The sequence below is a fragment of the Galleria mellonella genome, unplaced genomic scaffold, assembly GCF_026898425.1.
Source record: "Galleria mellonella isolate WM207_F2 unplaced genomic scaffold, CSIRO_AGI_GalMel_v1 utg789, whole genome shotgun sequence".
NCBI classification, from domain to species: Eukaryota; Metazoa; Arthropoda; class Insecta; order Lepidoptera; family Pyralidae; genus Galleria; species Galleria mellonella.
The window spans coordinates 252,123-279,328 of record NW_026442155.1 but is presented as its reverse complement, the minus strand read 5'-3'; the positions used below and the strand labels follow the sequence as shown (position 1 = coordinate 279,328).

General features: G+C 36.9%; 1 protein-coding gene across 1 annotated transcript in view; it reads left to right on the top strand.

Annotated features, from left to right (window-relative positions):
- The window catches only part of LOC116413491 (coronin-1C-A-like), a 39,735-nt gene extending 12,884 nt beyond the window's left edge, over positions 1 to 26,851 (top strand). The window contains 11 exon segments of the mRNA XM_052901735.1: positions 6,901 to 7,023; positions 7,693 to 7,836; positions 10,345 to 10,475; positions 11,429 to 11,536; positions 12,361 to 12,535; positions 13,147 to 13,210; positions 13,478 to 13,566; positions 13,997 to 14,137; positions 16,951 to 17,116; positions 17,119 to 17,165; positions 18,374 to 26,851. Of these exon segments, the coding sequence (XP_052757695.1) occupies positions 6,901 to 7,023; positions 7,693 to 7,836; positions 10,345 to 10,475; positions 11,429 to 11,536; positions 12,361 to 12,535; positions 13,147 to 13,210; positions 13,478 to 13,566; positions 13,997 to 14,137; positions 16,951 to 17,116; positions 17,119 to 17,165; positions 18,374 to 18,568 (1,383 nt within the window). The 3' untranslated portion in view covers positions 18,569 to 26,851.
- Positions 26,852 to 27,206: the final 355 nt, after the last annotated feature.

Here is a 27,206-nt window from a genome sequence, read left to right as displayed (position 1 = left end):
TGTTTAGCACTGGACCGTTAACGGTTTTTTTTTTTGATGGGTGAAAATGGTATGGTAACCCCGCCTGCGCTAACGGGATACGCTGGCGGAGCACCAGTGAAGGGTGATAGATGAGAATGAAAACAGGCCAGTTAGCCCATCATGATGAACTCATCAGGAATTAACCATGATAGTTTCCAGGGGGGACCGCGAGAAGGTCGACCTGGGTGGGTATATTGCTAGCAGTGGGATTCTCAGTCTCCATTACTAACAATCCCTTTCCTCCCCAGACCGTTAACGGTAAAAAAAAATAGCGAAAGTAGGTTACCATTCCGAATACATCGATTTAAAAAAAAAAATCTGCAGAACGAGTGTGTCAGTTTTAAACGGTAGTCCCGTAGTGTAGCCAGATTGCACACCGCGCGTCCGTCCATTCCTCTGGCGGCGCGGCGTGGGCGTTCCCTTGCTCCCGGTCCGTACTTATAACACAGTATAAATAGCCACTCGTAAATGAAAATAATAATAACTAATAATAGTATGTTCACCATTACCATTTGTTCTAAATATAACCAGTGACAGAGATGTAATTGGTGAGTAATTTAATTATTTGCCAAATGACATCCGGATTGTTTATTATACATATAGATGTATATACATAGGCATTCAGATCCGTATGGACGGTTTTTTTTAATAGATTGTTAGCAATGTGACTGCTAGGCAATATTACTAACACCCCCCCCCCCCCCCCCGCACAGACGACAGACTTGATAAGGGGAACTTTGTATGAAAGTCGTTTGCTTCGGCATGATATGGCAGTGAATTTACAGGGTACAGAGGAATAACACCATGAGTCCTCAGGAATGGCAACACATGGGGGTATCATGGGCGAAACAGTATACTCTGTTATGTCCATGGTACTGCTCATGTCTATAGGCGACGGTTACCACTTTCCATCAGGTGTGCCGTCAGCTTGTTTGCCATTGTAAGTTGCTATAAAGAATAATCCAATTGTCACCTATTGTATTTACATAACATTTATTTGATATTTCTGTGCAATATAGGTTTTTGTATTTTATGCACGAAAAAATATTAATTCACTCTCGCGCCATCTAATCACTTCTATCTGTTCTCCTTTAACCAAAGTTTGTCTGTAAGAGATTGCCGTAGCAATAAGACCGCCTGTTGTACCTTTATGTATATATTTCAATTTGTATTTATGTTATTGTATTTCACTTGATTTATTCAATTTTCATTGTATATTTTTATATTTCTGGTGTAATGAAGAGTAAATAAATAAATAAATAACAATGTCGAATTATCAGACTGCAACTAAGTGAATTCCAAACGCATTTCCGTTGTATGTGATAAATGTCCGATTAGCTAACATGATTCATCCTTGAAACGTGCAGTCGCAGTACACAAGTTTAGGTTTATGCTGGCACGTACCATGCATGACTTCTCACGTAGCTATGTACGGTGATTTATATACCATATCATCCATTAAAAAAATTGTCATTGTTTATTTTTATGTTTCTAGTGCAATGAAGAGTTAGATAATATATATATATATATTATCTACACCCATATATATATATATATTTACTTAAGGAACATCAACAGCATATTGCATTATAACACATATAACAAACATTAAATACAATACAATATGCAAAGTTTAGGTTTATTCACGTACCATGATTTACTTCTCACATAATTATATAGTACGGTGATTTATATACATGTTTATTTTTATTATTTACAAAGACCCAGAAAATACGATTATGAGTGAATTGAATTAAAAAATATATAATATGATAATTAGATATATATATATATATATATATATATATATATATATATATATATATATATATATATATATATATATATATATATATATTAGTTACAATGTCTATATACTGGTCCAATAAATAATATTGAATAAAAGACTTAACATGTTCAGAATAGATATCCGACCAATACAGGCGATATCGAAATGGATGCTGAACCTTTTGCTTCTTCTTGAAATACGTTAAAAAAAAAGGTAAATTTTAAAAATTATAAATATTATTTCTCATCAAATCGGTTCTCGATCGGCGATGTATCACGTGGTGTAACCACAAAAAAATTCAGACTAATTGAAAATCTCCTTTTGGCAATCGCAAATAAATGGCATTATACATATACAGAGGTAGTAATAGAAATATTTATTGATTTGGCCGCCAGCCACCGGCCGCGCTCGTTAAATATTGTACGACAAACATTTATCAAGTGTAGCTGACTAGCTGTGCGCCACCGATGTTTGCTGGATGATTTCACTATTCGATAACAGGCCCTCTAGACAAGTGGTAAGCGAATTCGTCGATGGAATCGACATCGCTAGTGAATCCCTGAGTTGAAATGAGTCACCCGGCGTTGCTATCTCATTCTATCTCACGGACTCGCTAGCGATGTCGATTCCATCAACCAATTCGCTCGCCACTTGTCTAGAGGCCCAGAGCCTCTAGACCAGAGTATTTCGATGGTAATTATTTGTCCGAAAGTAGAAGTCAGTAACGGCGACTAGCTAATAATATCTAAGGGTAGTCAATACGAGTATATAGCAATATAGAAATAACACCTGAGTCCTGAGGAATGGCAACGCATGGGGGTATCATGGGAGAAGTCTACAGTGTTGTTTAGTCCATAGTACTGTTCATGTCTACAGGCGACGGTTAACACTTTTCCACCACTTTTCCGTCAGCATGTTTATCATTCTAAGTTGCATAAACATATTGTATACTGTACTATTGCATTATCATCCATTTTAAAAAATAATTACAAAAGTGATTAGTGACTTTATCACTCACTTCCACTTATTATCATTATCATCACCATCATCATTAAGTTCAACGTATACACATATTTTTTTTTGTAAAATCTTTTACTCAGTCATCCTAATGTGGTGTAAAGTTTAAATTTAAAAATAACTATCGTCTTAGTATTTTATTACACACATTATTTGTGTTTTTAGCCGACTGCGCATCTAAAAATATGAAAGCTAGCAAATCTCCAGAAAGTTGAGTGTGCCGCCAACCTTCTCGACGTAGGGTTGTCGCTCGTTCACTACCGTATGACATTATTTTATGATCCATGCTCTAATTCGAACATATCGCAATAAAATTTCTTTTTAATACAATTATAAAACATTTTGATATGATAGATTGATTTTTAACATTATTTCTATTTTACTAATATATTTTTCAACCGATCCTGTACGTGCTAAAATGAAATAATAAACAAAAAAATTAAATAACCGAATAAATGACAACAACATGCTTGTACTGTCAACACTGAAAAAAAGTTAAAATTGACAGCACAATCCCCATCTTAAAAAAAAAAAAACAATTTAACTGTAAATTTGACACAAAAATCCCTATTAACAAAATGATCCGCCATTTATTGAATTAATTTGTTACAAACAATGTGATAAATGAAGAACCGCTCGACCGATTTTGTGCAAACTTTTTCTACCAGTCAACACCATTTACTGTTTATAAATTTAACAATTTATAAAACAATGACACTAATAAACAACTCATTATATAATATGTGATGAATACTACCTATAAAGTTTTTTTTAATGGATGATAATGGTATGGTAACCCCGCCTGCGCTAACGGGATACGCTGACGGAGCACCAGTGAAGGGTGATAGGTGAGAATGAAAACAGGCCCGTTAGCCCATCATGATGAATTCATCACGAATTAACCATGATAGTTTCCAGGGAGAACCGCGAGGAGGTCGACCTGGTTGGGTATATTGCTAGCAATGGAATTCTCAGTCTCTATTACTAACAATCCTTTTCCCCCCACCTATAAAGGTTTGCGTGCTATTAAATATAGCGAAACATACTGAACATTGGCAACTACTGGCAAACCCCCTAAGGGGGAGGCTTATGTTCAGCAGTGGACTATTAAAGGAATATTAAAAAACAAACTGTAACGTCGGGGGGGGGGGGGTGGTTAGTAATGCGGACTACCAGTTCCATTGCTAACGGTATACCCTGTCGGATCTATCTCCACGTGGTCCCTCCTGGAAACTATCGTGCTAAATTCCAGATATATTTAGCACGACGGGCTAACTGACCTGCCTTTTCATTCTCACCTATCATCTCTCACCGGTGCCCCGCCAGCGTATACCGTTAGCGCAGGCGGAGTTACCATTGCATTATCATCCATTAAAAAAAAAAAAACTGTAACATCATACATTATATATCGTAACAATGTTTTTGGCAAATAAATTATTATTTTTTTTTTTTACAAAAAATCACACTTCCCCTCGTAAGGAGAGGAGATGGCAAACTAACCCCCGGCAGAAGCACAATGGGCCGGAGTTCTGGGTCCCAGGTAGAGAAACCGGTGTACAATGCGGGCAGTTTCTAAGAGCACCGCTTTCTGCATCTTTTCCGGGAGTGAGCCGCCTCGGAATCCCAACCGTCTGAGATGTTGTTCCAGACTAGTTGGGATAAGACCGTTCATCAACAAAACGATCGGAATAATTTCGGTGGACGCCACCCCATGACGTGACATTTCGGTCACCTCGTGAGCCAAGTCGAGATATTTTCTGGTTTTCTCGGTTTCGGCTTTCACGAGGTTCTCGTCATGCGGTATGGTGACATCCACCAAAAACACCCTCGAGAGTGACCGATCCATCACCACGATATCAGGTTTGTTCGCAAGAACTGTCCTGTCCGTTATGATGGATCGGTTCCAGTAGAGCCTGACGCTGCCGCTTTCGAGGACCGGCAGGAGCTCTTAATTATTTACTTATTCATTAATTATTATTTAATTTGATTAACGACAATTTGCGCCACCCCTAGCCGCGACCTACATAAAGCCAGCGTTGATTATACCGCGGCGCGCGCGACTCTGCCAAAATATAACCGCTAATTGTTCGCGATATAATTGCTAATCACCGGCCACTTTCACGTCATTGTTGCACGTGAAAGTGGCAGGACTTTGTGATTTGTTGCGCCTCCACGTTTGATTGTCAATTTTTAACCGACTTTAAAAAAAAAACTTTATTTTTTTATGTTTTTTACCTCATAACTCGTCATTTCTAAACCGACTTGCAAAGTTCTGCTACGATATAGTTTCAGATTAGTCCCATAATTTTTTTTATCAAAATGGGTTCTGTAGGTAATTTTTTAAATTGAAATAACTTGTTTTGCCACTGTTGAAGTTGGTTTTTTTACGTACATATCTGTCATTTCTGTTATAGTAGGCAGAAACAATAGAACGCCAAATGCTTCGATTCAAAGAGGCTTCCTTCATTTTCTCCACATTCAATCTATCATTTCATACACGCTCGCCAGTGTTTTTAATATAGCCCTTTTGGTTTTTTACTTTTTTCTGGGAAATATATATTTTAAGAGACTATTGACTAATCCGTCTTTAAAAAAAAAGTTCATGCTCACTTATTTACTTTATCCGATCAGTAAGTACTTTATATTATTCTCAATTTCATGTATAATATAGTATATTTTACATATGTGTAAGTATATTTGTTATTAATATATATTTATTCGTTTATATATGTAATTTTAGTATGTATGTATATCAATAATTACTAGTACCGCATTCGAGTGTTCTGACACTTCCCTATGGTTGACTGGGAGAGAATGCTTTCAGCATTAAGTTCGCCATGTACACATACATGTACTAATGAATAAATAAATAAATATTTATGTACTGTTAAGTTTTCCTCATATGATGTGTTAGACGTAAATTGATATATCAACATACCGATATATAAAAGCAATTTATAATAACATGATTAATCTACATCTACACTAATATTATAAAGAGGAAAGATTTGTATTTTTATCTGTATGTATGTTTGTAATGTAAAAAAACTCAAAAACTAGTGTGCCGATTTCAAAAATTCTTTCACCATTAAAAAGCTACATTCACCTTGAGTAACGTAGGCTATATTTATTGCTAGAAAAGATTAGGGATCCTTACTAAAACTTTAGTAACGTAACTCGAGGTGTAAAAAAATGCTATAAAAGTATCTTTGGTCGCGTGCGCTGCGGAAACTATTGGTGATAGAACAAAAGTATGTTCTACAATATTGGAGAAAATATCAATGACTACAAAAAACTTCGCGACACTATATGTCCAACTATTATCGTTATGTCACAGTAATCACTTTTTAAAATGTTGTAAAAGCCGCGAAGCCGGGACGCGCCGCTAGTGACTAATAAAATTGTCAGTAATGTCATCGTGATAAAGGCATTTGGACATCATTGCACCTGATGATAGTACTTTATCTACTCATTCTATGATTGTAATCACTGTTTGTATTTAAATTGATTGCAATTTAATTTAATTAATTCAATTTAATTCATCATCATGTAATACCAACTATCCACTGCTGAGATCCCCTTTAAGGGAAGGTTTTGCCAGTATTTGTGACACTTGGCAGACCCCCTTATGTACGCCGATTTATATAACTAATATTTCAAATATTCTCATGCATGCACACGCTTGTTACGAAGCCTCGACTCAACCCTTAAAGAGAGAGGGGAAAGGGATTGTTAGTAATGGAGACTGAGAATCCCATTGCTAGCAATATACCTAACCAGGTCGACCTCCTCGCGGTCCCCCCTGGAAACTATCATGTTTAATTCCTGATGAATTCATCATGATGTGCTAACTGGCCTGTTTTCATTCTCATCTATCACCCTTCACTGGTGCTCCGCCAGCGTATCCCGTTAGCGCAGGCGGGGTTACCATACCATTTTCTCCTATAAAAAAAAAACTCACTATCACGTTTATTATATTAGTAAGGATATTATTTCGCGAAATAAGAGTAAAGTATAATTTTCATTGTTTTTTGTTTTGTTTATTTAATTTTTTAATTGACTGATTGTTTCAGGTTGGGCGTATACCAGCTGACCATCCGTTAGTGGGTGGGCACAAAGGCCCAGTGTTGGACATAGCGTGGTGTCCGCACAACGACAATGTCATCGCCAGCGGCTCCGAGGATTGTGTTGTTAAGGTAACACGCGTTCCGACCATACATACAGATAGTTTATTTTTTTAATGGGTGATAATGGAACAGTAGCCCCGCTTGCGCTACAGATATCTTGGATTTTTAGACTACAGATATCTTTAACCGCGGGATATCGTTAGGGTAACACATAGGATCTATGAAATGATGGTATAAGCCAGGGGGAAACACAAAAGATCCCTATGGGTCGACGTGCACCGGCTTAGCTGACTCCATATGCGAAAATAAGATAAGTACCCCGCCAGCGCTAGTGCTGTACACTGGCGGGGCACCAGTGAGGGATGACAGGTGAGGATGAAAAGGCAGGTCAGCTAGCCCATCGTGACGAATTCCACTAGAATTAATCACGACGGTTTCCAGGGGGAACCGCGTGGAGGTCGACCTGATAGGGTATATTGCTAGCAATGAGTCAATAATATAAAAATACTTTACCGTCTGGAAAATATTTTTACTTATTTCTGTTATTAACTAAGCTGAGATGAGAGATGGACAGCAGCGTCCCTCTTAAAACATTACCAAAGTCTATCTGTGGTTGCCAATCTGCCTACCAAGTATGGTAACTACTGGCAACACCTCCCTCCCCCCCTCTCTTCTCTCCCTTCTCCTGGTCATACTAAATTTTTGGATCCTGGTTTTGAAATCAATCTTCTTTCATAGGTGTGGCAAATCCCAGACGGCGGTCTCTCCCGCACCCTCACGGACCCTGTGGTGGACCTCGTGTACCACCAGCGGCGAGTGGGGCTGGTGCTGTGGCACCCCACCGCGCAGAACGTGCTGCTCACCGCCGGCTCTGATAACCAGGTCTGTTGCGAAAACTTCTGCGAAGGTGGCGCCACCGTGTTATAATGTAAACAGTAGTCAATTGGTTTTTGGAAGGCAATTGACGGAGTGCCTGAAAAAAATTGTATAATTTCAAAAAAGTAAAGTTTTTAGTAGTGTCCGATCGAACTTTCGGTTTCGGTTTCGGCTACTTTCGGCCTCAGTTTTGGTTTCGGCCGCGCCGAAACTTTGTGTTTGTGTTGTGCGTGTGTCCAATTAAAAGTTGTTTTTCTTTTGTTTACTTCCAAGAGTAAGTCATAATTTTAAAATGTTTTTACATATAAATATATATGACATATTAATTACATACATTAATTAGTGTTTATTATTACCCTTTAACTATCTGTGTGTTTGTGTAAATAAATGTGTAAAAAATACACTAGATTTCAGTATAGAAGAGAAATTTTTAATATATTTCAGTAAGTTTCGGTTTCGGCCGAAACTGAGGCCAAGGCCGAAAGTTTGGTTTCGGTTTCGGCTGTAAAACCTGTTTCGGTAGGACACTAGTTTTTAGATAAATAGATACTTTTTAATGTTTTACGTGGGTAGGGGAATTTCCCATCTCTATGCGGGAGGCCTATGTGCAGCAATGGACAGATAAAGGCTGAGATGATGATAATCATGATGTAAGAGGGAATATTTTCAAGGTTAGGTTTTTTTCAAGAACGTGGGGTTCTCCAAAAAGAGGATAAAAAAGTTTCTTCAAAGTTGGCAACGCGCGCGTAATACCTCTTATATTGTAGGTGTTGATAGGCTACGGTAACTGTTTATCATTAGGTGGGTCGTATGCTTGTTTTATACCTTAGTGGTATAAAAAAAAAGTTAACACTACAAACTTTTTTTTTTATACAACTTAGAATGGCAAACAAGCTGACGGCCCACCTGATGGAAAGTGGTAACCGTCGCCTATAGACATGAGCAGTACCATTGACATAACAGAGTATACTGTTTCGCCCATGATACCCCCCCCCCCCCCATGCGTTGCCATTCCTGAGGACTCAGATGGTATTCCTCTGTACCCAGTAAATTCACGCCATATCCCACCCTTCAAACCGAAACACAGCCATGCAAACACAACTGCTTCACGGTAGAAACACGAATGGGACAGAGGTATCCAAGCAATCGACTTTTGTACAAAGTCTCCCTCTGGTTATGCAACATATATGTGTGTTACATTATACCTTAGCCAATTTTATAATCAACAATTTGAAATTGCAATATATAAATCTACGCATTGTTGGCTTCCATCCCAATGATACTAGCTTGTTTACTCGCGCAGTAAGTAACATGATGTACGGCCGAACGGATTTGAAAGAATCTTAGTACAAAGATAAACCACGTCCTAGATTAATACATTATACATCGGTGTTATGGTGGCGGTCATCCACCGTGCGTTTTTCAAGGCACTCTCTTCCACGCACAACCACTCTTTGGAACTCGACTTCCAGCAGCAGTATTTCCGAACCGATACGACAACATAACCTTCAAGAAAAGAGCATATTCCTTTTTAAAAGGCCGGCAACACACCTGCAATGCCGTTGGTGTTGTGGGTGATCATGGGCAGCGGTAGTCACTTACAATTAGGTGAGCCGCATCCTGTGTTGTAAAAGAAAATACATAGAATACGGCATACAGTTGCCACATCGAGAACAATATGGTTAATCTACACTTATAACAAATCTGTAGAGAGGACAATTCTGTACATGAAATATATTACCAAAATAACTATCAGGGGGTGATTAGTCATCGGTACTGATGCCAAAAATGCAATTAGTAAAATTTTTGTCTGTCTGACTGTATGTTCGTTATAGAAACAAAAACTACTCGACGGATTTTAACGAAACTTGGTACAATTATTCTTCATACTTCCGGGCAGGTTACAGTATATATATATATATATATATATATATATATATATATATATATATATATATATATATATATATATATATAGTTCATCACGCTATGATCAATAGGAGTAGAGCAGTGAGGGGAAATGTTGGGAAAACGGGTGAAGTTACTCCATTTTTAAGCTGCCGTCGCGTGTGCAGCCTTAATGGCCACTTTTTAAAATGTAAAAATGTCCACCCGTGCGACGCCGGGACGGGACGCTAGTTTAAAATATAAATTAATGAGCAATAGTCATAAGATCAGGCAATTTCAAACATTGATCATTTTCATATCACTTACCATCAGGTGAGCCGCATGCTCGTTTGCCCCCTGTGTTCTAAAAAAAAAATATCAACCGTTAGTCGTCCACTGCTGAACATAGCCCTCCCTCTATTGGGGAGTTTAACCTAATGGGTGGAATGTCCTGGGATGGGCAGAAGCGTCCCTCTTTAAACATCACCAAAGCCTAACTGCGGTTGCCAACAGGCCTGCCAAGCGTAGTAATCCACTTTCACATTTATAATATTAATAATAAGGATACTATTAGGAAATAAAACAAGAATTAAATTCGATTTATTCAATATCTATTCTTGCCACCAGATAGCGATATGGAACGTGGGCACTGGCGAGGTGCTGATCACGCTGGACTGCCACCCGGACCTCATCTACTCGGCCTGCTGGAACTGGACCGGCTCAAAGCTCCTCACCACCTGCAGGGACAAGAAAATTAGGTAACCACCGCTTTTAATATCCACCGTAGCACCGTACTCTTTTACGAGTGTAGGGAAGACATTGAAGAGGCTAAAAAGGAAGGAAGGGAGTTTTGTAAATGTGTAGGAGAGTCGCTCAAAAAGAAATGTAAACAAAAAAAAAAAATACAAACCGAATGTTCTTTTTAAAGTAAATTGAGAGAAGGAATAACCATGTGGGACTGATAAAGGAAACACTAGGTGTCATGTCGTATAGGGAGGTCAAGGATATAGCCGGAAATATATTTACCAGAGGGAGACTGTACAGAAGTCATTTGCTTGAGCACCTCTGTCCCATTCGTGTTTCTACCGTGAAGCAGTTGTGTTTGCATGGCTGTGTTTCGGTTTGAAGGGTGGGATATGGCGTGAATTTACAGGGTACAGAGGAATAACATCTGAGTCCTCAGGAATGGAAACGCATGGGGGGTATCATGGGCGAAACAGTATACTCTGTTATGTCCATGGTACTGCTCATGTCTATAGGCGACGGTTACCACTTTCAATCAGGTGGACCGTCAGCTTGTTTGCCATTAGTTGCACCGACAAGAGGAAACTCTTAAATGAAAAGAGAAAGGGCAGGTTTTCAATTCGGCTGTATTATTATTATTTTTTGTTTGTTACATCATAACTGTACTAGTTATAAACCAATTTAGATTTTTTTTTATTAAAAAGGTATACTTTTAGATGGATCGCATAGAAATTTTATCAAAATAGATTAAATATTTTCATTTTCAAATTAAAACACGTGGTTTTGCCACAATTAATGTAGTTTTTTATGGAACAGGTGGGCCGTCACCTTGTTTGTCATTCTAAGTTGTAAAAAAAAAATAAAAAAAAAACAAACTTTTTTTTAATATACCATTATATTATTTTAAGCAATACTGCCAAAAACAGTGGGAAGTATTTAATACATTTAAAAATCTTCTTCCTTTCAGAATAATTGATCCACGCAAGGGTGAAGTAGAGTCGGAGGCTATTGCCCACGAGGGCAGCAAGGCATCCAGGGCGATTTTCCTCAAACATGGCCTCGTCTTCACCACTGGGTAAGAACATGACACTTAGTCAAAGAATTAATTCCATGCAGTAAATAAACACATCAAAATTTTTAAATTTTAGCAAAGTTAATATACTCAGTAGTGTCGTAAGAGGCGACTAAGGGAACTTATAGTCGAGGAATGGGCAGCAGCGTCCCTATTAAAACATCGCCATATGCCTAACTGCGTTGCCAACCCGCTTACCAAGCGTGGCAACTACTTGCTGTAAGACTGCTGATGGGGAAGGCCCATGTTCAACAGTGGACTGTAATGACTGTTGTGATGATGATATGATGAATATATTTAATAAAATGTGGCCAAAGTCTTCAACAATTCATAAATTTTTATCAATGCCTTTGTTCGGGTGTTAGGGATTTTTTTTTAATTCGTACGTATACATATTTATTTTATCATCATTGTCTTAGCCATTATCCGTCCACTGTTGGACATAGGTCTCCCCATAGACTTCCATAAAGAACGGTCCTAAGCCACTTCCATCTCTATCTATTAACTCCCTGCAATGCTTTTGAGGTCGTTACTCCATCTAGTGGGGCGACCCCCACTCCTTTGTCCGTACGGAGTTGCCATTCAAGAACTGTTCCTTTTATATTTGTTTTATGTAAATTATTAATTTTATAAAGTTTCGATTTTTGTTTGTAATATATTAAGTCAATAAATACTTAACCGATTTTAAAAATTCTTTCACATATAGCAAGTTTTATTATTAGTAAGTAACTTGGAGCTCAGGCGAAGTCCAGGTGAGTCACTAGTGTTTTATAATATAAATTCCAAACATACTTACTGGCGTGTGTGTGTGCGGTGCTGCTCTGTAGGTTCAGCCGCATGTCGGAGCGCCAGTACACCCTGCGGACACCGGACGCGCTCAACGAGCCCATCGTGACAGTCGAGATCGACACCAGCAACGGCGTCATGTTCCCGCTCTACGACCCGGACACCAATCTCATCTACCTCTGCGGCAAGGGCGACTCCGTCATCAGATACTTTGAGGTGAGCCACCACTCTCTTATTAGACATTACTTACTAGGTTGAGCACGATTGTGTCATCAGATATTTTGTAGTGAAGCACTACTCCGTTGTCAGATATTTTGTAGTGAGGCACTACTCCGTTGTCAGATATTTTGTAGTGAGGCACTACTCCGTTGTCAGATATTTTGTAGTGAGGCACTACTCCGTTGTCAGATATTTTGTAGTGAGGCACTACTCCGTTGTCAGATATTTTGTAGTGAGGCACTACTCCGTTGTCAGATATTTTAGAGTGAGGCACTACTCCGTTGTCAGATATTTTAGAGTGAGGCACTACTCCGTTGTCAGATATTTTAGAGTGAGGTATGCGACCATTTAAGTGTGAGTGTGAATTCTGATGATAGTCATCATCATCGCGAGAATTGTACAAGTAATTGTTTTGAAAATTATTATTATAGATAAATACTATTTTTTGTTTCCTCCAAAAGATTACAATAGTAAACTTATTATAAATATAAATAATTACAAGAAATAATCACAATGAGAAAACAATGGGCGATCTTAGCGCTAAGAACGATCTCTTGCAGGCAACCTTTGGACGGAGACATTCAACCTTGTATTTGATATATTTACAGGTGACCCCAGAGCCACCGTTTGTCCATTACATCAACACGTTCCAAACACCAGACCCACAGAGAGGTAAGTCCTGACTGACAACGACGGTCTTTTGTGCATTTCATGAATTATTTCCATCCTTGTAATACTATAAGAGCTGATAAGAGAAACAAAACACAATATGTACTCTTGACCATGTGGAGGTCGACCTGACAGGGTATATTGCTAGCAATGGGATTTGCAGTCCGCATTACTAACAATCCCTTCCCTCAATATGCTGTGATGTTTATGAAACTGTTTATGTCTGTAAGAGACAGTTGCGACTTTGCATTAATTTGTTTTTTGGCGCAGGTATCGGCATGATGCCGAAGCGCGGCTGCGACGTGGCCACCTGCGAGATCGCCAAGTTCTACCGGCTCAACAATTCGGGCCTGTGTCAGGTAGCCACGTGTTATACATATATTGTACAGGGTGTCCCGTAAGTATCGGACCAACAGGTCATGGGGTGTAGTGAGACAACAATATGCAAACTTTACGTTTACAAGTTTTTAAACGATTTAATTTAATTTTGAACAAAGCTGGTGTAAAAAAACCTTTTGAAACTATATATATATATATATATATATATATATATATATATATATATATATATATACATGAATATATGTGAATCAGTGAAGAATGATGGGTGAGGATGAAAACAGATAATTTGGCTCATCGTGATATATTCGCCAGCAATTAACTACTATAGTTGCCAGAAGGGATCGTGTGAAGATCGACTTAATAAAGTAAAATATATTGCTAGCAATGGGTTCGTTAATCTCTATTGCTAACAATTCCATCCCCTCCTAATCGTCTCTCTGTGTGCAGGTGGTGTCGATGACAGTGCCACGGAAGTCGGAGCTGTTCCAAGAGGACCTGTACCCTGACACGCTGAGCGACGAGGCGAGCCTCACGGCTGACGAGTGGATCGGCGGCGAGGACGCGGAGCCGTGCACCATGTCGCTCAAGGTACCCCTCGGTCACTCGACACAGATGAAACTTAAACCGTTGCACTCGAGACCTGATGTACCTAGATGGGGCCATAAACAAATGTACACGGCGAAATCGTTAGCAAACATTTAAGCGTAACCGTGACATCTGCCTTCAGAAGTGTGGCAACGTCGCACTCACCTGTCAGTTTTCAAAAACAATTGCATAACATTTTTTAATGTTTTTGATTGGTTATTTAAAAAGCGCTCTATTAGTGAAGGAAAACGTTAATCTTTAAATATAAATCTTACTATTGAAATGTTTGCAATCATTTTGGTTTATCTGACTACCCCGCGAGGGACAGCTTGAAGATGTGTTTAAATGTTCTCTCACTTATCTTGGTTCGATTCGGTTGTTTTTTTTTATTATTACTTCATAACTTTGTCAATTATAAACCGATTTGTAAAAAAAATTTTTCCCATCCCTCATTACAACACCCACGGGAAAGGAAGGGGTGGCCTATTCTATGCCGGGACCATACGGGAAATTATACCATAAACTAATATAATTACGGTTTATGTGTAAAAAAATCGCCAAAATGACAAGGTACAAAAGTTTTCAATGTTGAGGAAGTGAACGAGATTTGTTCGAAGCGAATATCAGTTCAGTGTTCTATCGTGTCTGCCTACCCCAAACTTGTAAATAGGCATGAAGATATGTGTGTGTGTGTCTGTGTACTGTTTATTATAACGTTGTTTTACATTATTGTATAAATTCTAACTACATTTCGTCAAATACAACATTTATACCTTTTTGTAGTGTGTATTTTATTGTAACTAATCAATAATTTACATAATTTTAAACATATTAATTTAGATTTGCTTTTGATTTACTAATAATCGTTTAATGATAAAATAACGTCATTAGGACCTTAACTAGACCCATGTTTAAGGTACAAAAGAACTTTTTGGTAGGCTAGAAAATATAATTAAGTGATTTCTCAAAAATAAATCTGTCTAATTTGCTTGGAGCCTTACATTTTAAGGTTTTGTTTATACCGCTGAGGTGGCAAACAAGCATACGGCCCACCTGATGGTAAGTGGTTACCGTAGTCCAGGTACCGTAGGTAGTGCATTGACTCTCGAAGTCGATCTGACAGGGTATATTGCTAGCAATGGGACTGGTAGTCCGCATTACTAATATTCCCCTTCCCCCATCCGAATGTCAGTTTTTTTTTTATACGACTTAGAGTGTCAAACAAGCTGACGGCCCATCTGATGGAAAGTGGTAACTGTCGACTATACACATGAACAGTACCATGGACATAACAGAGTATACTGTTTCGCCCATGATACCCTCCATGCGTTGCCATTCCTGAGGACTCAGGTGTTATTCCTCTGTACTCAGTAAATTCACGCCATATCCCACCCTTCAAACCGAAACACAGCCATGAAAACAGCTGCTTCACGGTAGAAACATGAATGGGACAGAGGTGCCCAAGCAATCGACTTTTGTACAAAGTTTCCCTCAGTTTGTTTCCTGGACCTAATTTAGTAACTTCTTTATATCCGCTACCAGGAATTGAATTGGAACTAGATATGCAGAAATCCATTTGGAATGTTTAAAAGAGATGGCTATATTCTGCCACAACTAGGCCTGATAGGGGGGGAAAGGGATTGTTAGTAATGGAGACTGAGAATCCCATTGCTAGCAATATACCCAACCAGGTCGACCTCCACGCGGTTCCCCCTGGAAACTATCATGGTAAATTCCCGATGAATTCATCATGATGTGCTAACTGGCCTGTTTTCATTCTCATCTATCACAATTCACTGGTGCTCCGCCAGCGTATACCGTTAGCGCGGGCGGGGTTACCATACCATTTTCACCCATCAAAAAAAAATAGGTCTGATATTTTTTAATTAAAAAAAAAAAGTGCAAAACATAGCATCTGTACGTTGTTTGCATTGATAATTCTGTTGGCTTCGTTTGATTTAATATTGTTTGTGTTGGAGTGTGTTGTGTTAACATAATTGTAATGTGTTTTTAAATGAATGATGTTATTTACTAACCGTTGCAAACTTTGAGTTTTTTTTTTAATTTTCTTTTTTTTTTTAATATAATTTTAATGATTGTTGTGTTTATATATATATATATATATATATATATATATATATATATATATATATATATATATATATATTATAAATTATTTTTGCTATTTTTTATATTTACATTCCCCATTTTATATATAATAGATAAAATAATAGAATGATTTATATTATCTTGTGAGTAAACAGTTTTTATCATTTCTAATCTTTCATTCACATATATTTTTTTTTATTACTTAAAATTTTAACTGAAGTATTCTAATTAGAAATAGATTGTAGATAAAACCATTAAATTTTCCCATTTTTTAAATTTTTTCAAAGAGCATTTTGATTATTCAATATTTTTATTTTACTTTATCTGTATTGACTTTAAATAAAAGATTAGAGATAAATAAATAAATGGTAATAAATAGTTTTTTTTTTCATCTTTTTTATTCAAAGGCTTTTATCCTATAAGGATATGTCAGCCCCATCAAAAATAGATTTGAATAATTCATAATTTTGTTAAAGTATCTAATTTATTAAAATATTCGCAATTTTTTTTTTTTTTTACCAAATTATTTCCGCGCTGATCTAAAAAGTACAGTTAATTTTGACATAATTTATTTGAAAATTTAATATTTAGAAAAAAATAACTAAAAATAACTACACACTGTCACCTCGCGGTGGTAGTCGGTGTAAGCCAACGGGAGTATCAAAAGACAGATGCTATAGGCTAGGGGCTCCCTAACCAAACTACAGGAGCGCGCGCTGGTTGTGCAGGGCGGGTACGTGTCGGGCCGCGCCGCGCAGCAGCTGCACGTCACCAAGAAGGCCAACGCACTCGCCGGCGCCAAGGAGAAGGACAAGGACCGCTCGCCCACGCCCGCCGCCGCCGCCGCCGCCGCCCCGCCGCCCAGCGCAGGGACGACGCCGACCCCACGCCGCCGCCCGCCGCCGCCATCTCCCCCGCTGTGGTTAGCTCACCGACTATTATAGACAGACACCCTGCAGACAGGACATCAGTAATTTTTGTTATTTAACACGTTGAGCCCGGCGCTGAATTTGCTGTCCTTTCCGTTCAGCCGGCAGCCGGCAGCCGGCGAGAGATACAATGTTGTATGCTATCGCCAAGAGATTGCTTTAGTACTAATGAGATAAGGAATTCTTTGTCGCGCTATTTTGGACGTTTTTTTAGGTGTATGTGTAATGTATGTGTGATTCTATTCCATATTTTCGTATGATGTATAATAAAACCACGTACGTACCTTCGAGAGGTGATCAGTTACAAAAGACCTATCGAAGTGTACAGATTGTTCGTAAAAAGAAAATTGAATTTAGTTTTGGAAATAGTTATTGCCCATAACATTGAATATGTCCGACGCTGGTCACATGGAAAATTCTAGTGCCGGTCCCCAGGGATCGACGCTGGTCACACGGTAAGTTCGCTGCCGGTTCCCAGGGACCGGCGCCGGGCCCAACGTGTTAATGGATGATAATGGAATGGTAACCCCACCTGCGCTAACGGTATACGCTGGCGGGACACCAATGAGGGATGATAGGTGAGGATGAAAAGGCAGGTCAGTTAGTCCATCGTGATGAATACACTTGGAATTCAGCACGATGGTTTCCAGGTGGGATCGCGGAGAGGTCGACCTGGTTGGGTATATTGCTAGCAATGAAATTAGTAGTCTGCATTACTAAAATCTCCTCCCCCTCCCCTCCCCCAGTGGCCATTAGGTAAGGTTGGAAGCAGGCCAGTTAGCCCATCGTGACGAAATTTCACAAGAATTAATCAAGATGGTTTCCAGTGGGAACCGCGTGGAAGTTTATCTGATAGGACATACTGCCAACAATGGTGATCTAATAGATCACCATTAGTAACAATCCCTTTCCCCCTTTTTAACCCCCCCCCCCTCCCCACCGTATACCGGTAGTGGATGATAAGTGAGGATAAATACTTTTTTAAAAGGTGAAAATGAGATGGTAACCCCGCCTGCGCTAACGGTATACGCTGGCGAGGCACCAGTTAGAGATGATAGGTGAGGATGAAGGAAGACAGTTGAGCCCTCGTGACAATTTTAGCAATTGTTAACTATGATTGTTTCCAGGTGGAACCGTGTGGAGGTTTAAAAGGATTTGATTTAAAAGACACATTTGCAATAAAAAATCCTCTCGTTTTCAGGAGAAGCAACTGTCGGACCTGGTAGACGAGATCCGCAAACTAAAATCCGTGATAGTCAAACAAGAGAATCGAATCCGTGCCCTAGAGGCTGCAGTCAAGGGAGTACTGTCCCCGCCAGCTTCGTCCCCTCAGCCGGTAGCTCCGGAACCACCCAATCATGATTCACCCGACGCTATGGCTCCGGACGAGGTCTGAACATGTTTATATATATATATATTTTTTTTTTGTATTTTTAATCGACTAATAGTTGAGACAGGCGGGTTCCCTATTGGATGTTTGTAGTTTATGTCTTTGCTTATTTTTTTTTTTAATCACACGTGTCCGTCGACTTATGAATGTTCTAGAGATAAGCTTCAAGCGACGGCGAGTGTTCTATATGTCATGTGAATCATCTTTCGAGTATATTTTGTTATTATTAATGACTGTTTACAACGAACAATGATTGCTCTAAGCGTCTTATTGTTGTGCTGTTGACACGTGTCTTTTTAATGTACAGTAATAAAAAAATAAAAAAATGTATTTATGTTGTTCAGAAAAAATATGGCTGTATGGTATTAATACCTTTGTCTTAGTAGGATAAATAAAAATCTGATAGTTTATCGTAAATAAAGAAAATCGTGCAATAAATTTACTAAGCTCATTTTCACAATAAAGTGCTCATTAAAAAAAAAAAAACTGTTAACTGTAATAAAATCATCTATTTCGATTAAAAATACAAACAGGTTGATATTTTTTCTGCAACTGGCAATTATGAGTTATTGCAACGTACAATCTAATATCATCTCTGTTGTAAATAAAACAAAGTCTATTCTCCCAAGTGTGTATTAGCCGATGACGTATTAAAAAGATCTCTAAAGCAGTTGGAGAATGAATATCAACGCAATGACAATGAAATATCAAATACATTTAATAAATTATAATACACTTGTAATGTTATCAAAATAATAGTCCGCCATGTTGGCATGTCTTAGCTGTCAAAGAAATTTTATAAATAAAAAAAAATGTATTTCTGAATGTGAATGATATAGCAAAAAGAATTTTAGGATATATATTCAATAAATAATTTTACATGTAAATCAACAATTAATACGTACTGTGAATTATTTTCAAGTGCATTTTTTTTTTTACAAAAAGGCAAATAATAAAATTATACACAACACGATAAAAAAAAAAACACGACAATATTCTAGATGCACTTATCCATAGCTAAGTTTGCAGATATTTTTTTTTTTAAAGCAAACTTTATTTTTCAATTGTCAGACATTTTTTTATTTTGATAGCATTGTGTTACAAAATGTTTATAGAAATATTTGGCTTGTTTGTTGATCCTTTACAAAGTCTGGCATCGTCTGCATTATCTGACCGTCGTCTTAACAATGTAATTAAACAATTTCCAATATTGACTGTTTATTTGAAGTGACTCCGTATAGCTTCAAAGTGATTTGCATACATTGAGCAGAGGTTTTGTACAAGAGTTGTCTCTCTCTGTCACACTGCACTGTGTCTAACGAGATGTGACAGTGAAATTATTTCTCTTTTAGTTATTTATTTTATTTATTATTTTCGAGGGTAGTTTAAAATAATAATTTAATAATTAATTTCTTTTTTATACAACTTTGAATGGCAAACAAGCTGACGGCCTTACCCTGATGGAAAAGGGGTAACCGTCGCCTATAGACATGAGCAATAGTAAGCTAATTAAAAGCTACCACATATAGTTAACGAAAATTGAATTAGTTACAGTCTAGATCAGTGTTTCCCAATTATTTTTGTGCCACGCCCCACATGAACATTTCTAAAATTTTTATGTCCCCATACATAATTTTTCCCGACAAAGTTTACTCGACGACTCTAATCGCCCAGTTGATACTTTGGTAACGTCAAATGAAATTATACCTAATAAATATTTACAGCTTTTTTTATTTACTTTTTTTTTTGTTAAATTTTGCACTGACATCTACTTGTAGCATTGCATTTAAATGGCTTGAAGCAAGAGGGTTAAAATCGCTTCGAGTCCGTTTTTTAATTGCCCCCCTTAACTATCAAATTGTCTCTCTGTGGGGCGTGGGCCCCACGTTGGGAAACACCGGTCTAGATAATTAATAAGTTTGCAAACAGAAGCTCGTTAAAATCTAAATGAATAATTTGCTATAGTTTTTCTTATATTCTTGCTAAGTCTTACTGACTTGTCATCAGGAATGGCATCGCAGAAATTTAAGGCAAAAAAAGTAATTGAAAAATATGTGAAATTGTTTAATTATTTTTTAATTTTGACAGGTAGAGTGCCAGTTTCTTTGTGTACACCCAATTTGATAAATGTTCTGATATTTCATTGTTTAAACACATTATGAATTGATATGTATATTTATTTATAATATATTGTTGTAAATACATTAGTTTTTAAAGTGATACGCAGAATATATTGTGCCTTATATACATACATACATACAGTAAATTATAATATATACAAAGTGTAAGTCTGTGTGTAACAAGACGAAATCTAGTGACCAGTTGGTATGGAATTTGTAAAGCATTGTCGAATGAACCCTTTCATACAAAATGTATTTTGTGACCATACAGTTTGTATGAAAGTTAGTATACAAATATAGGTAGTTAATCATTATTATTCTCCCCGAATGATGATAGTAGAATTAGTTTAAACGAACTTGTCAGTGATGTTTGATCATTGTATGTAACGCTTGCCAAGCGTGGCAACTACTGGCAAACCCCCAAGTAGGGCTTATTTTTAACAGTGGACAGTTAAAGGCTGATATGACAATATCTATATATAGTCAATATATAGAGAGAGGGAGACTTTGTACAAAAGTCGTTTATTTGGGTACCTCTGTCCCACTCGTGTTTCAACCGTGAAGCAGTTGTGTTTGCATGGCTATGTTTCGGTTTGAAGGGTGGGATATGGCGTGAATTTACTGGGTACAGAGGAATAACACCTGAGTCCTCAGGAATGGCAACGCGTGGGGGGTATCATGGGCGAAACAGTATACTCTGTTATGTCCATGGTACTGCTCATGTCTATAGGCGACGGTTACCACTTTCGATCAGGTGGGCCGTCAGCTTGTTTGCCATTCTAAGTTGTATAAAAAAAAACCTATTCCTCTGTCAGAGAGAATATTTTTGTCTATGCTCCTTTAGGTTTGGGTAGTTGACGAATACTGTACTAGATTTCGTTTATACCGTCTTTGTTACACGCTGTACTATACTAGTTATGAGTCACAACATTGATATTTGTAAAGGAATTTAATAAAACAATTGGTGATGTATATTTTGTGCATTTAGTGTTTACAAATTATTTGAAAATTAATCATTCATTCGGAGTTATTGTAAAACAGAGGGTTAGATATCGATTGGCTGTCCGTGTGTAGCATTTTATATATATATATATATTTTTTTTTAATGGATGATAATGGAATGGTAACCCCATACCTATCAACCAGTGATAGTTGATAGGTGAGGCTGAAAAGGCAGGTTAGTTAGCCCATCGTGATGAATACACTTGGAATTCAGCACGATGGTTTCCAGGGGGGACCACGGGGAGGTCGACCTGTTAGGGTATATTATTAGCAACGGAACTGATAATCCGCATAACTGACAATCCTTTCTCCCCCTACTAGAGGAACATATTGAAAAATACATATATACATAATGGGATTGTATATAAGAGGCTAGATCATCAATTACAGTCGCTTCAAAGCGCCTTTGCCAGTCAAAGGTTTGTTAGGTTTTGATTCACGTGTCGGTTGTGGGTGCATCAAAAAGTAGACAGAATTCACTTTGGACAAATGTGTATAAAACTTGAAAATGGCGCGTGATACAATCGAATATAAATTCAATAATATATTTTAAAAAATAAATGGTGTAACACTCGTCAAATTCATGCCCATGTCCTAATTGTTAGGACATCGATGTAATATGATATTTATTTAATAACATACAATGATGTTCTTCAAAAATGGCGTATTGAGATTTCTTAAAGGTTGGCAACGCACGCCTGACATCCTTGGTGTTACAGGCGTCCATAGGCTGTATATCATCACACGGGCCGTATGCTTGTTTGCCACCATAGTAGTATAAAAAAAAATAAGACATAATTATAAAAAAAAAAATGTCTCAAAATGGACCCGGATTTTAGATTTTTGCTAAGGAAAAAATAAGCTTATTACATTTTACACATGTCCATAGACAATTTTGTCCAGTGTACTCTTGTCATTATTTTTATAATTGTCAGATGGCAACACTAAAGCTCTATCTCCTTCTAACCCTTTGTTTTGCACTAGTTTTTTTTTTTTTAATTTTCTTATTCTCTACTAATTTTGTCATGTTATGTTGGCACCACTGTCTCACTCTGTAGGCGAAGTAATTTATTAAAGGTGTTAGGACGCAAGCGTGTGCCGTGACTATTATTATATTATTAATCTATTTTATCCCACTGCTGGGCAAAGATTTCTATATTTCCTTGAAAGTTGTACAGATATACAGGTATAAATAATAAGCCATAATGATATAATTACCATAGACTAACTTGTAAGATCTCATGTGTTTTTTCGAATTTTGTATTCTGATGTCTGTGACTGACTGTTTTAGTCAATTATTATAATTACCTTTATATAAATGTTTTTCTATAGCAAATTTCTTTGAAATATTGTAGTTCTAGATATTATATTAAAAAAAAAAAAAAACTAGATTCTTTGACGAAGTATTTAAAAAAAGAAAACAGACATCCCATAAATGAGCTGTTATATATTGAAAAAGGAACGTGTAATCAGTCAAGAATTGGGCATAATGACACTAATACCTTTGCCTTATTGTGATTTTATTAATTTACACAGTCACCGCACGTTTGCGTTCGTAACATTGAATTTAGTTAAGTTAGTATTAAGAGTATCTTGTGTTATGGTGCTTATTGTAATAATTGATAATGTAATGCGTTACGCTTCTATAAGTGCTGGCTCAATGCGTTGAATTCTTTTAATGTAACTTTAATTTAAACCTATTGAGGGCGATTTACCTTTCATGAGGCCAATGTGTAACTAGGAGACGGTTGGGAACCTCGTTTTAAATTAGGACTGACCAAGTTGGTTAGTTAGAAATAATGAAAAATTTACAATAATTTATTCAGTCGACCTGTGGGTTGATTCAGAATATTGTTTTTTAGCAATAGTGCCTTGTATCATATTGGGGTCGTTTCTGAGGCATCATTATTTTAAACCTGTCTCTAAAATTACAATTTGATATCACAGCAGAATCTTTATTTTTTGTTCAATATGAACTAAATTTCTAAAACAGTTAAATCGAAGTTATTAGAAATTCAGTATATGATGGTTTATAAAATAGTAATTTCTCGAAACTATTAAATTAAAATAGGTTAAGAGAATTAATGCCCCAGAATCGGCTTCATTGTGCCCTTTTTAAATATTTTACTAATACTACTGTATTACACTGTGGTACAAATAAAACAAACAAACTAGGATGCAAATAAAAACAATGAATTGACAATATGGTGGTGCTATTGGGGGGGGGGGGGGAAGAGAGTCTTATTTCGACGGTTTTTGTTTTTGAAAATGATATTTTTCTCAATATAAAACTATTTTTTTTTATTTTAGTACCAGATAGGTTTAAAAAAATGTTTATTCTTCATAACTAAACAGTGCCAAATTAGACGATCCAATGTTAACAGACGTGGTCAATGACCTCCCCCCCACTCCACCGCGAATACAGCTGTCCTAGTTACGCTCGAGTTCAATTAGAACAATGCTAATTGTTCTGAAACTAACTGTTATACTGAACTGACTGACAATAACACACTTTATGCCAAATTTAACCTGTTTTAATGTTATTAACATCGTTCCAAGTCTGTTGTTATGACAAAACTATTTTGATTGATGACACACACACATATATATATGTGTATATATATATGTATATATATATGTATATATATATACACATATATGTGTGTGTCTGTGTACAAGTATATATATGTACACAATAATATTTAAATAAATTTAAAAATGTTTAATCTTGTTGAAATTGGCATTACTAACATCCTTTTGCACGAATGTTCTACTAGCAAACCTGCCCCCCTATACAGGCTGCAAACGAAACTACTTGTAGAATCGCTTGTGTCAACGCTCACATGCGAAAGAAGATGACAGTGCATGTCGCCGTCTCATTCTGTCAAATGGACTCGCTGGCAACAACGATTCTATCAATAGATTCGTTTGTATTTGTCATGGGAGGCTGAATGTTTTTATCAAAGAAACATGAATCGAATAGTGATTAAAAAAAGCTGAGTTTATTTCTCAAGTTAGTATAAGAAGCTGAAATTTTATAAGCTTTTTCATGTTTTTTTTTTTTAGAAAACGTGTTGTTTCGCTGGTAGAATACTGCTTCGAAAATATGATATTTAGGTTTCATCCAATATGTCTAAAGATTTTTTTTAATTTCTAAGAACATTTGTATTTGTAAAACTGCATAGTTCTTGTAAAATAAAAACAGAGAATCTATGCAGATTCTCTGTTTTATATTTAGAAATTTAGTAGTCTGAGTTACATTTTTAAATAAAAGTACAGGTACAGAAAAGAACTGTTTATCCAAAATCAAAAACATTTTGAAGTTATCATTACTTCAAACCTATGTAAATTATATATACCTTCTAAATGGATAAAGTTTTCTCCAAAATGGTATATGTAAAATTTATGCTAACCTCAAAATTTTTTAATTATGGTAATTTCATCAAATTAGTTTTGTGGTTACACTAGATTTGTCTATTGTCGCGACTTCTTACTTTACAGTGCCACAGTTTGGCGGTTTTTGAAACGGGCTATACTCCAGTATATTCAAATATTTTTTTAAATACATATCTATTGTACATTTTTAAGGTTCAATTTTGTTTGATAATTCTGACAATTTATTTTAAACATTTGCCCGCTTCTGTTTACTAGTGACACTGTATTAATTTCATCAATGTTTAATCCACTTGTTCTAAGTATTCAATTAATTTAAAGCTTCGTTGTAACATGATTAACACATAAATTTATTTCTATGGCTGTCCCTTTTGTCTCCTTTGACATTATGTGAACGTCGACGAGATGTTAGTGTCTCGCTTTTAGTCAATTGTTTATGGTTCTTCTTGACAGCTAGTCATGTCATTTAGGAATTGACAATATTTGACAGTTGCACTGTCACGGTGACAGCGAGTATTATAGATTAAATTGTATACCTAGTATTATTATTATGACGATTATTTCATTTTTTTTTTGCTAATTTTAAGATGGCGTAATTTTAGATGTTCTAATTTTAAGACCATGACAAGGCAGTGTATGGATTTTTATGTGTATGTCAGTGCTTGTTTTAATTTTGAGGGTTTCGTGTAAATTATTATTTCTTTGTACGTGAAGCTTTTATTGAATTTTCTTTTTGTAGGCTTTTAACCGTATTATGTAAATGCAAACAGTTAGCAATAAAATGTACTTACTGTAAACTTATACGACAATAATATAATATATATATGTATGAAATGTTATTTTTTACGTTGAATATTTGTAATGGTGTTTTTGATCACCGTTTGAGATGCTTACCTAATGATTAATATATCGAATTTCATAGTATGAATACAGGGGCTTCCATATTTGATAATTATGTGTATACAAAGCTGAGAGTGGAGAGGGAACGCCCCGTGTGATGGTGCTCGCTATGCTAATTAATTCACATATGTATATTTGCTACTGAATTTAAACCGCGAGTATTGGTAACTGGTAAAAGAAAATAGTAAAATGTAACGCACAATCTGTACTCGTGTGATAGAAGGACTAATGCCTGTTATATTGGTGCTGTGTAGGCGAACCGGTGGCCGACGTCGGCGGTTGGGAATTTTAGAATTATGTACTGAAATTAGGTCGTTTCAGATCGTTGATGATTTACGTCGTATTGACTACCCATCAATCTCCTTTTACCGAGACCCGAGTCTACTTAAAGAATATTCTATTTTCTAGTTTTGTAGGGTTTTTATATCCCTATTACTGATGATGTAAGAACAATAAATTGCTGTGGGGGGGGGGGATTTTCGGCTTAATTATTTTTATTTCACCCTGAAAAAGTAAATATGCTAAATTATGAAGTCCTATCTATGGCGTGAAAGGGAGTGATTATTATTTGTATTAGAAAGGGGGGGGGGGGATGTTCGGTTTCACTTACTGAACGCTTAGTGATTTTTATACACACTGTAAAAGTAAGTAATACTGAAGTATTAAGCTCCGCCTGTGCCGCGTTGGCCCACCGGCGCGCGGTAGTGATCGTGCCAAATATCATGTTCGATTGTAAAGCGAACCTAACACGTATACTGTATCGAAATATATTGTCATAATTATGTGTTAAGTGCCTTGTTGTGTTGAAATACTCAAATCAAATGTTGCAGTTACGAGAGTTGAGCAGAAATATATGTCTATTTTACTATTTTCATTGGTCGTTTTATTTATATATTGTTTTATTTACATTTTATTTTTATTTTCAACCTTAATTGAATTAATCCCGGCTTAAACTAGGCCACCTCTTGCTTTCCCGTGGGTGTCTTTTTTTTATGGTTTGTGGTACAGTATTTAAGGCATCCCGTCCTCGCTATTGGATACGGGTGACGGAATGCCTATACAAGAGGGTACGTGGTGGGCGCAGTTTAGACGCAATATTTGAGGAGCATTAGGAAGGTACTACGGCCGGATACTGCAACAAATGAGTATGTGGTCGGCCCCTGAACTGGCGACTTCTGCTGTCTACCGGTCCCCAATTCGAGGGATGACCGATCACTGGTCGTCCCGTT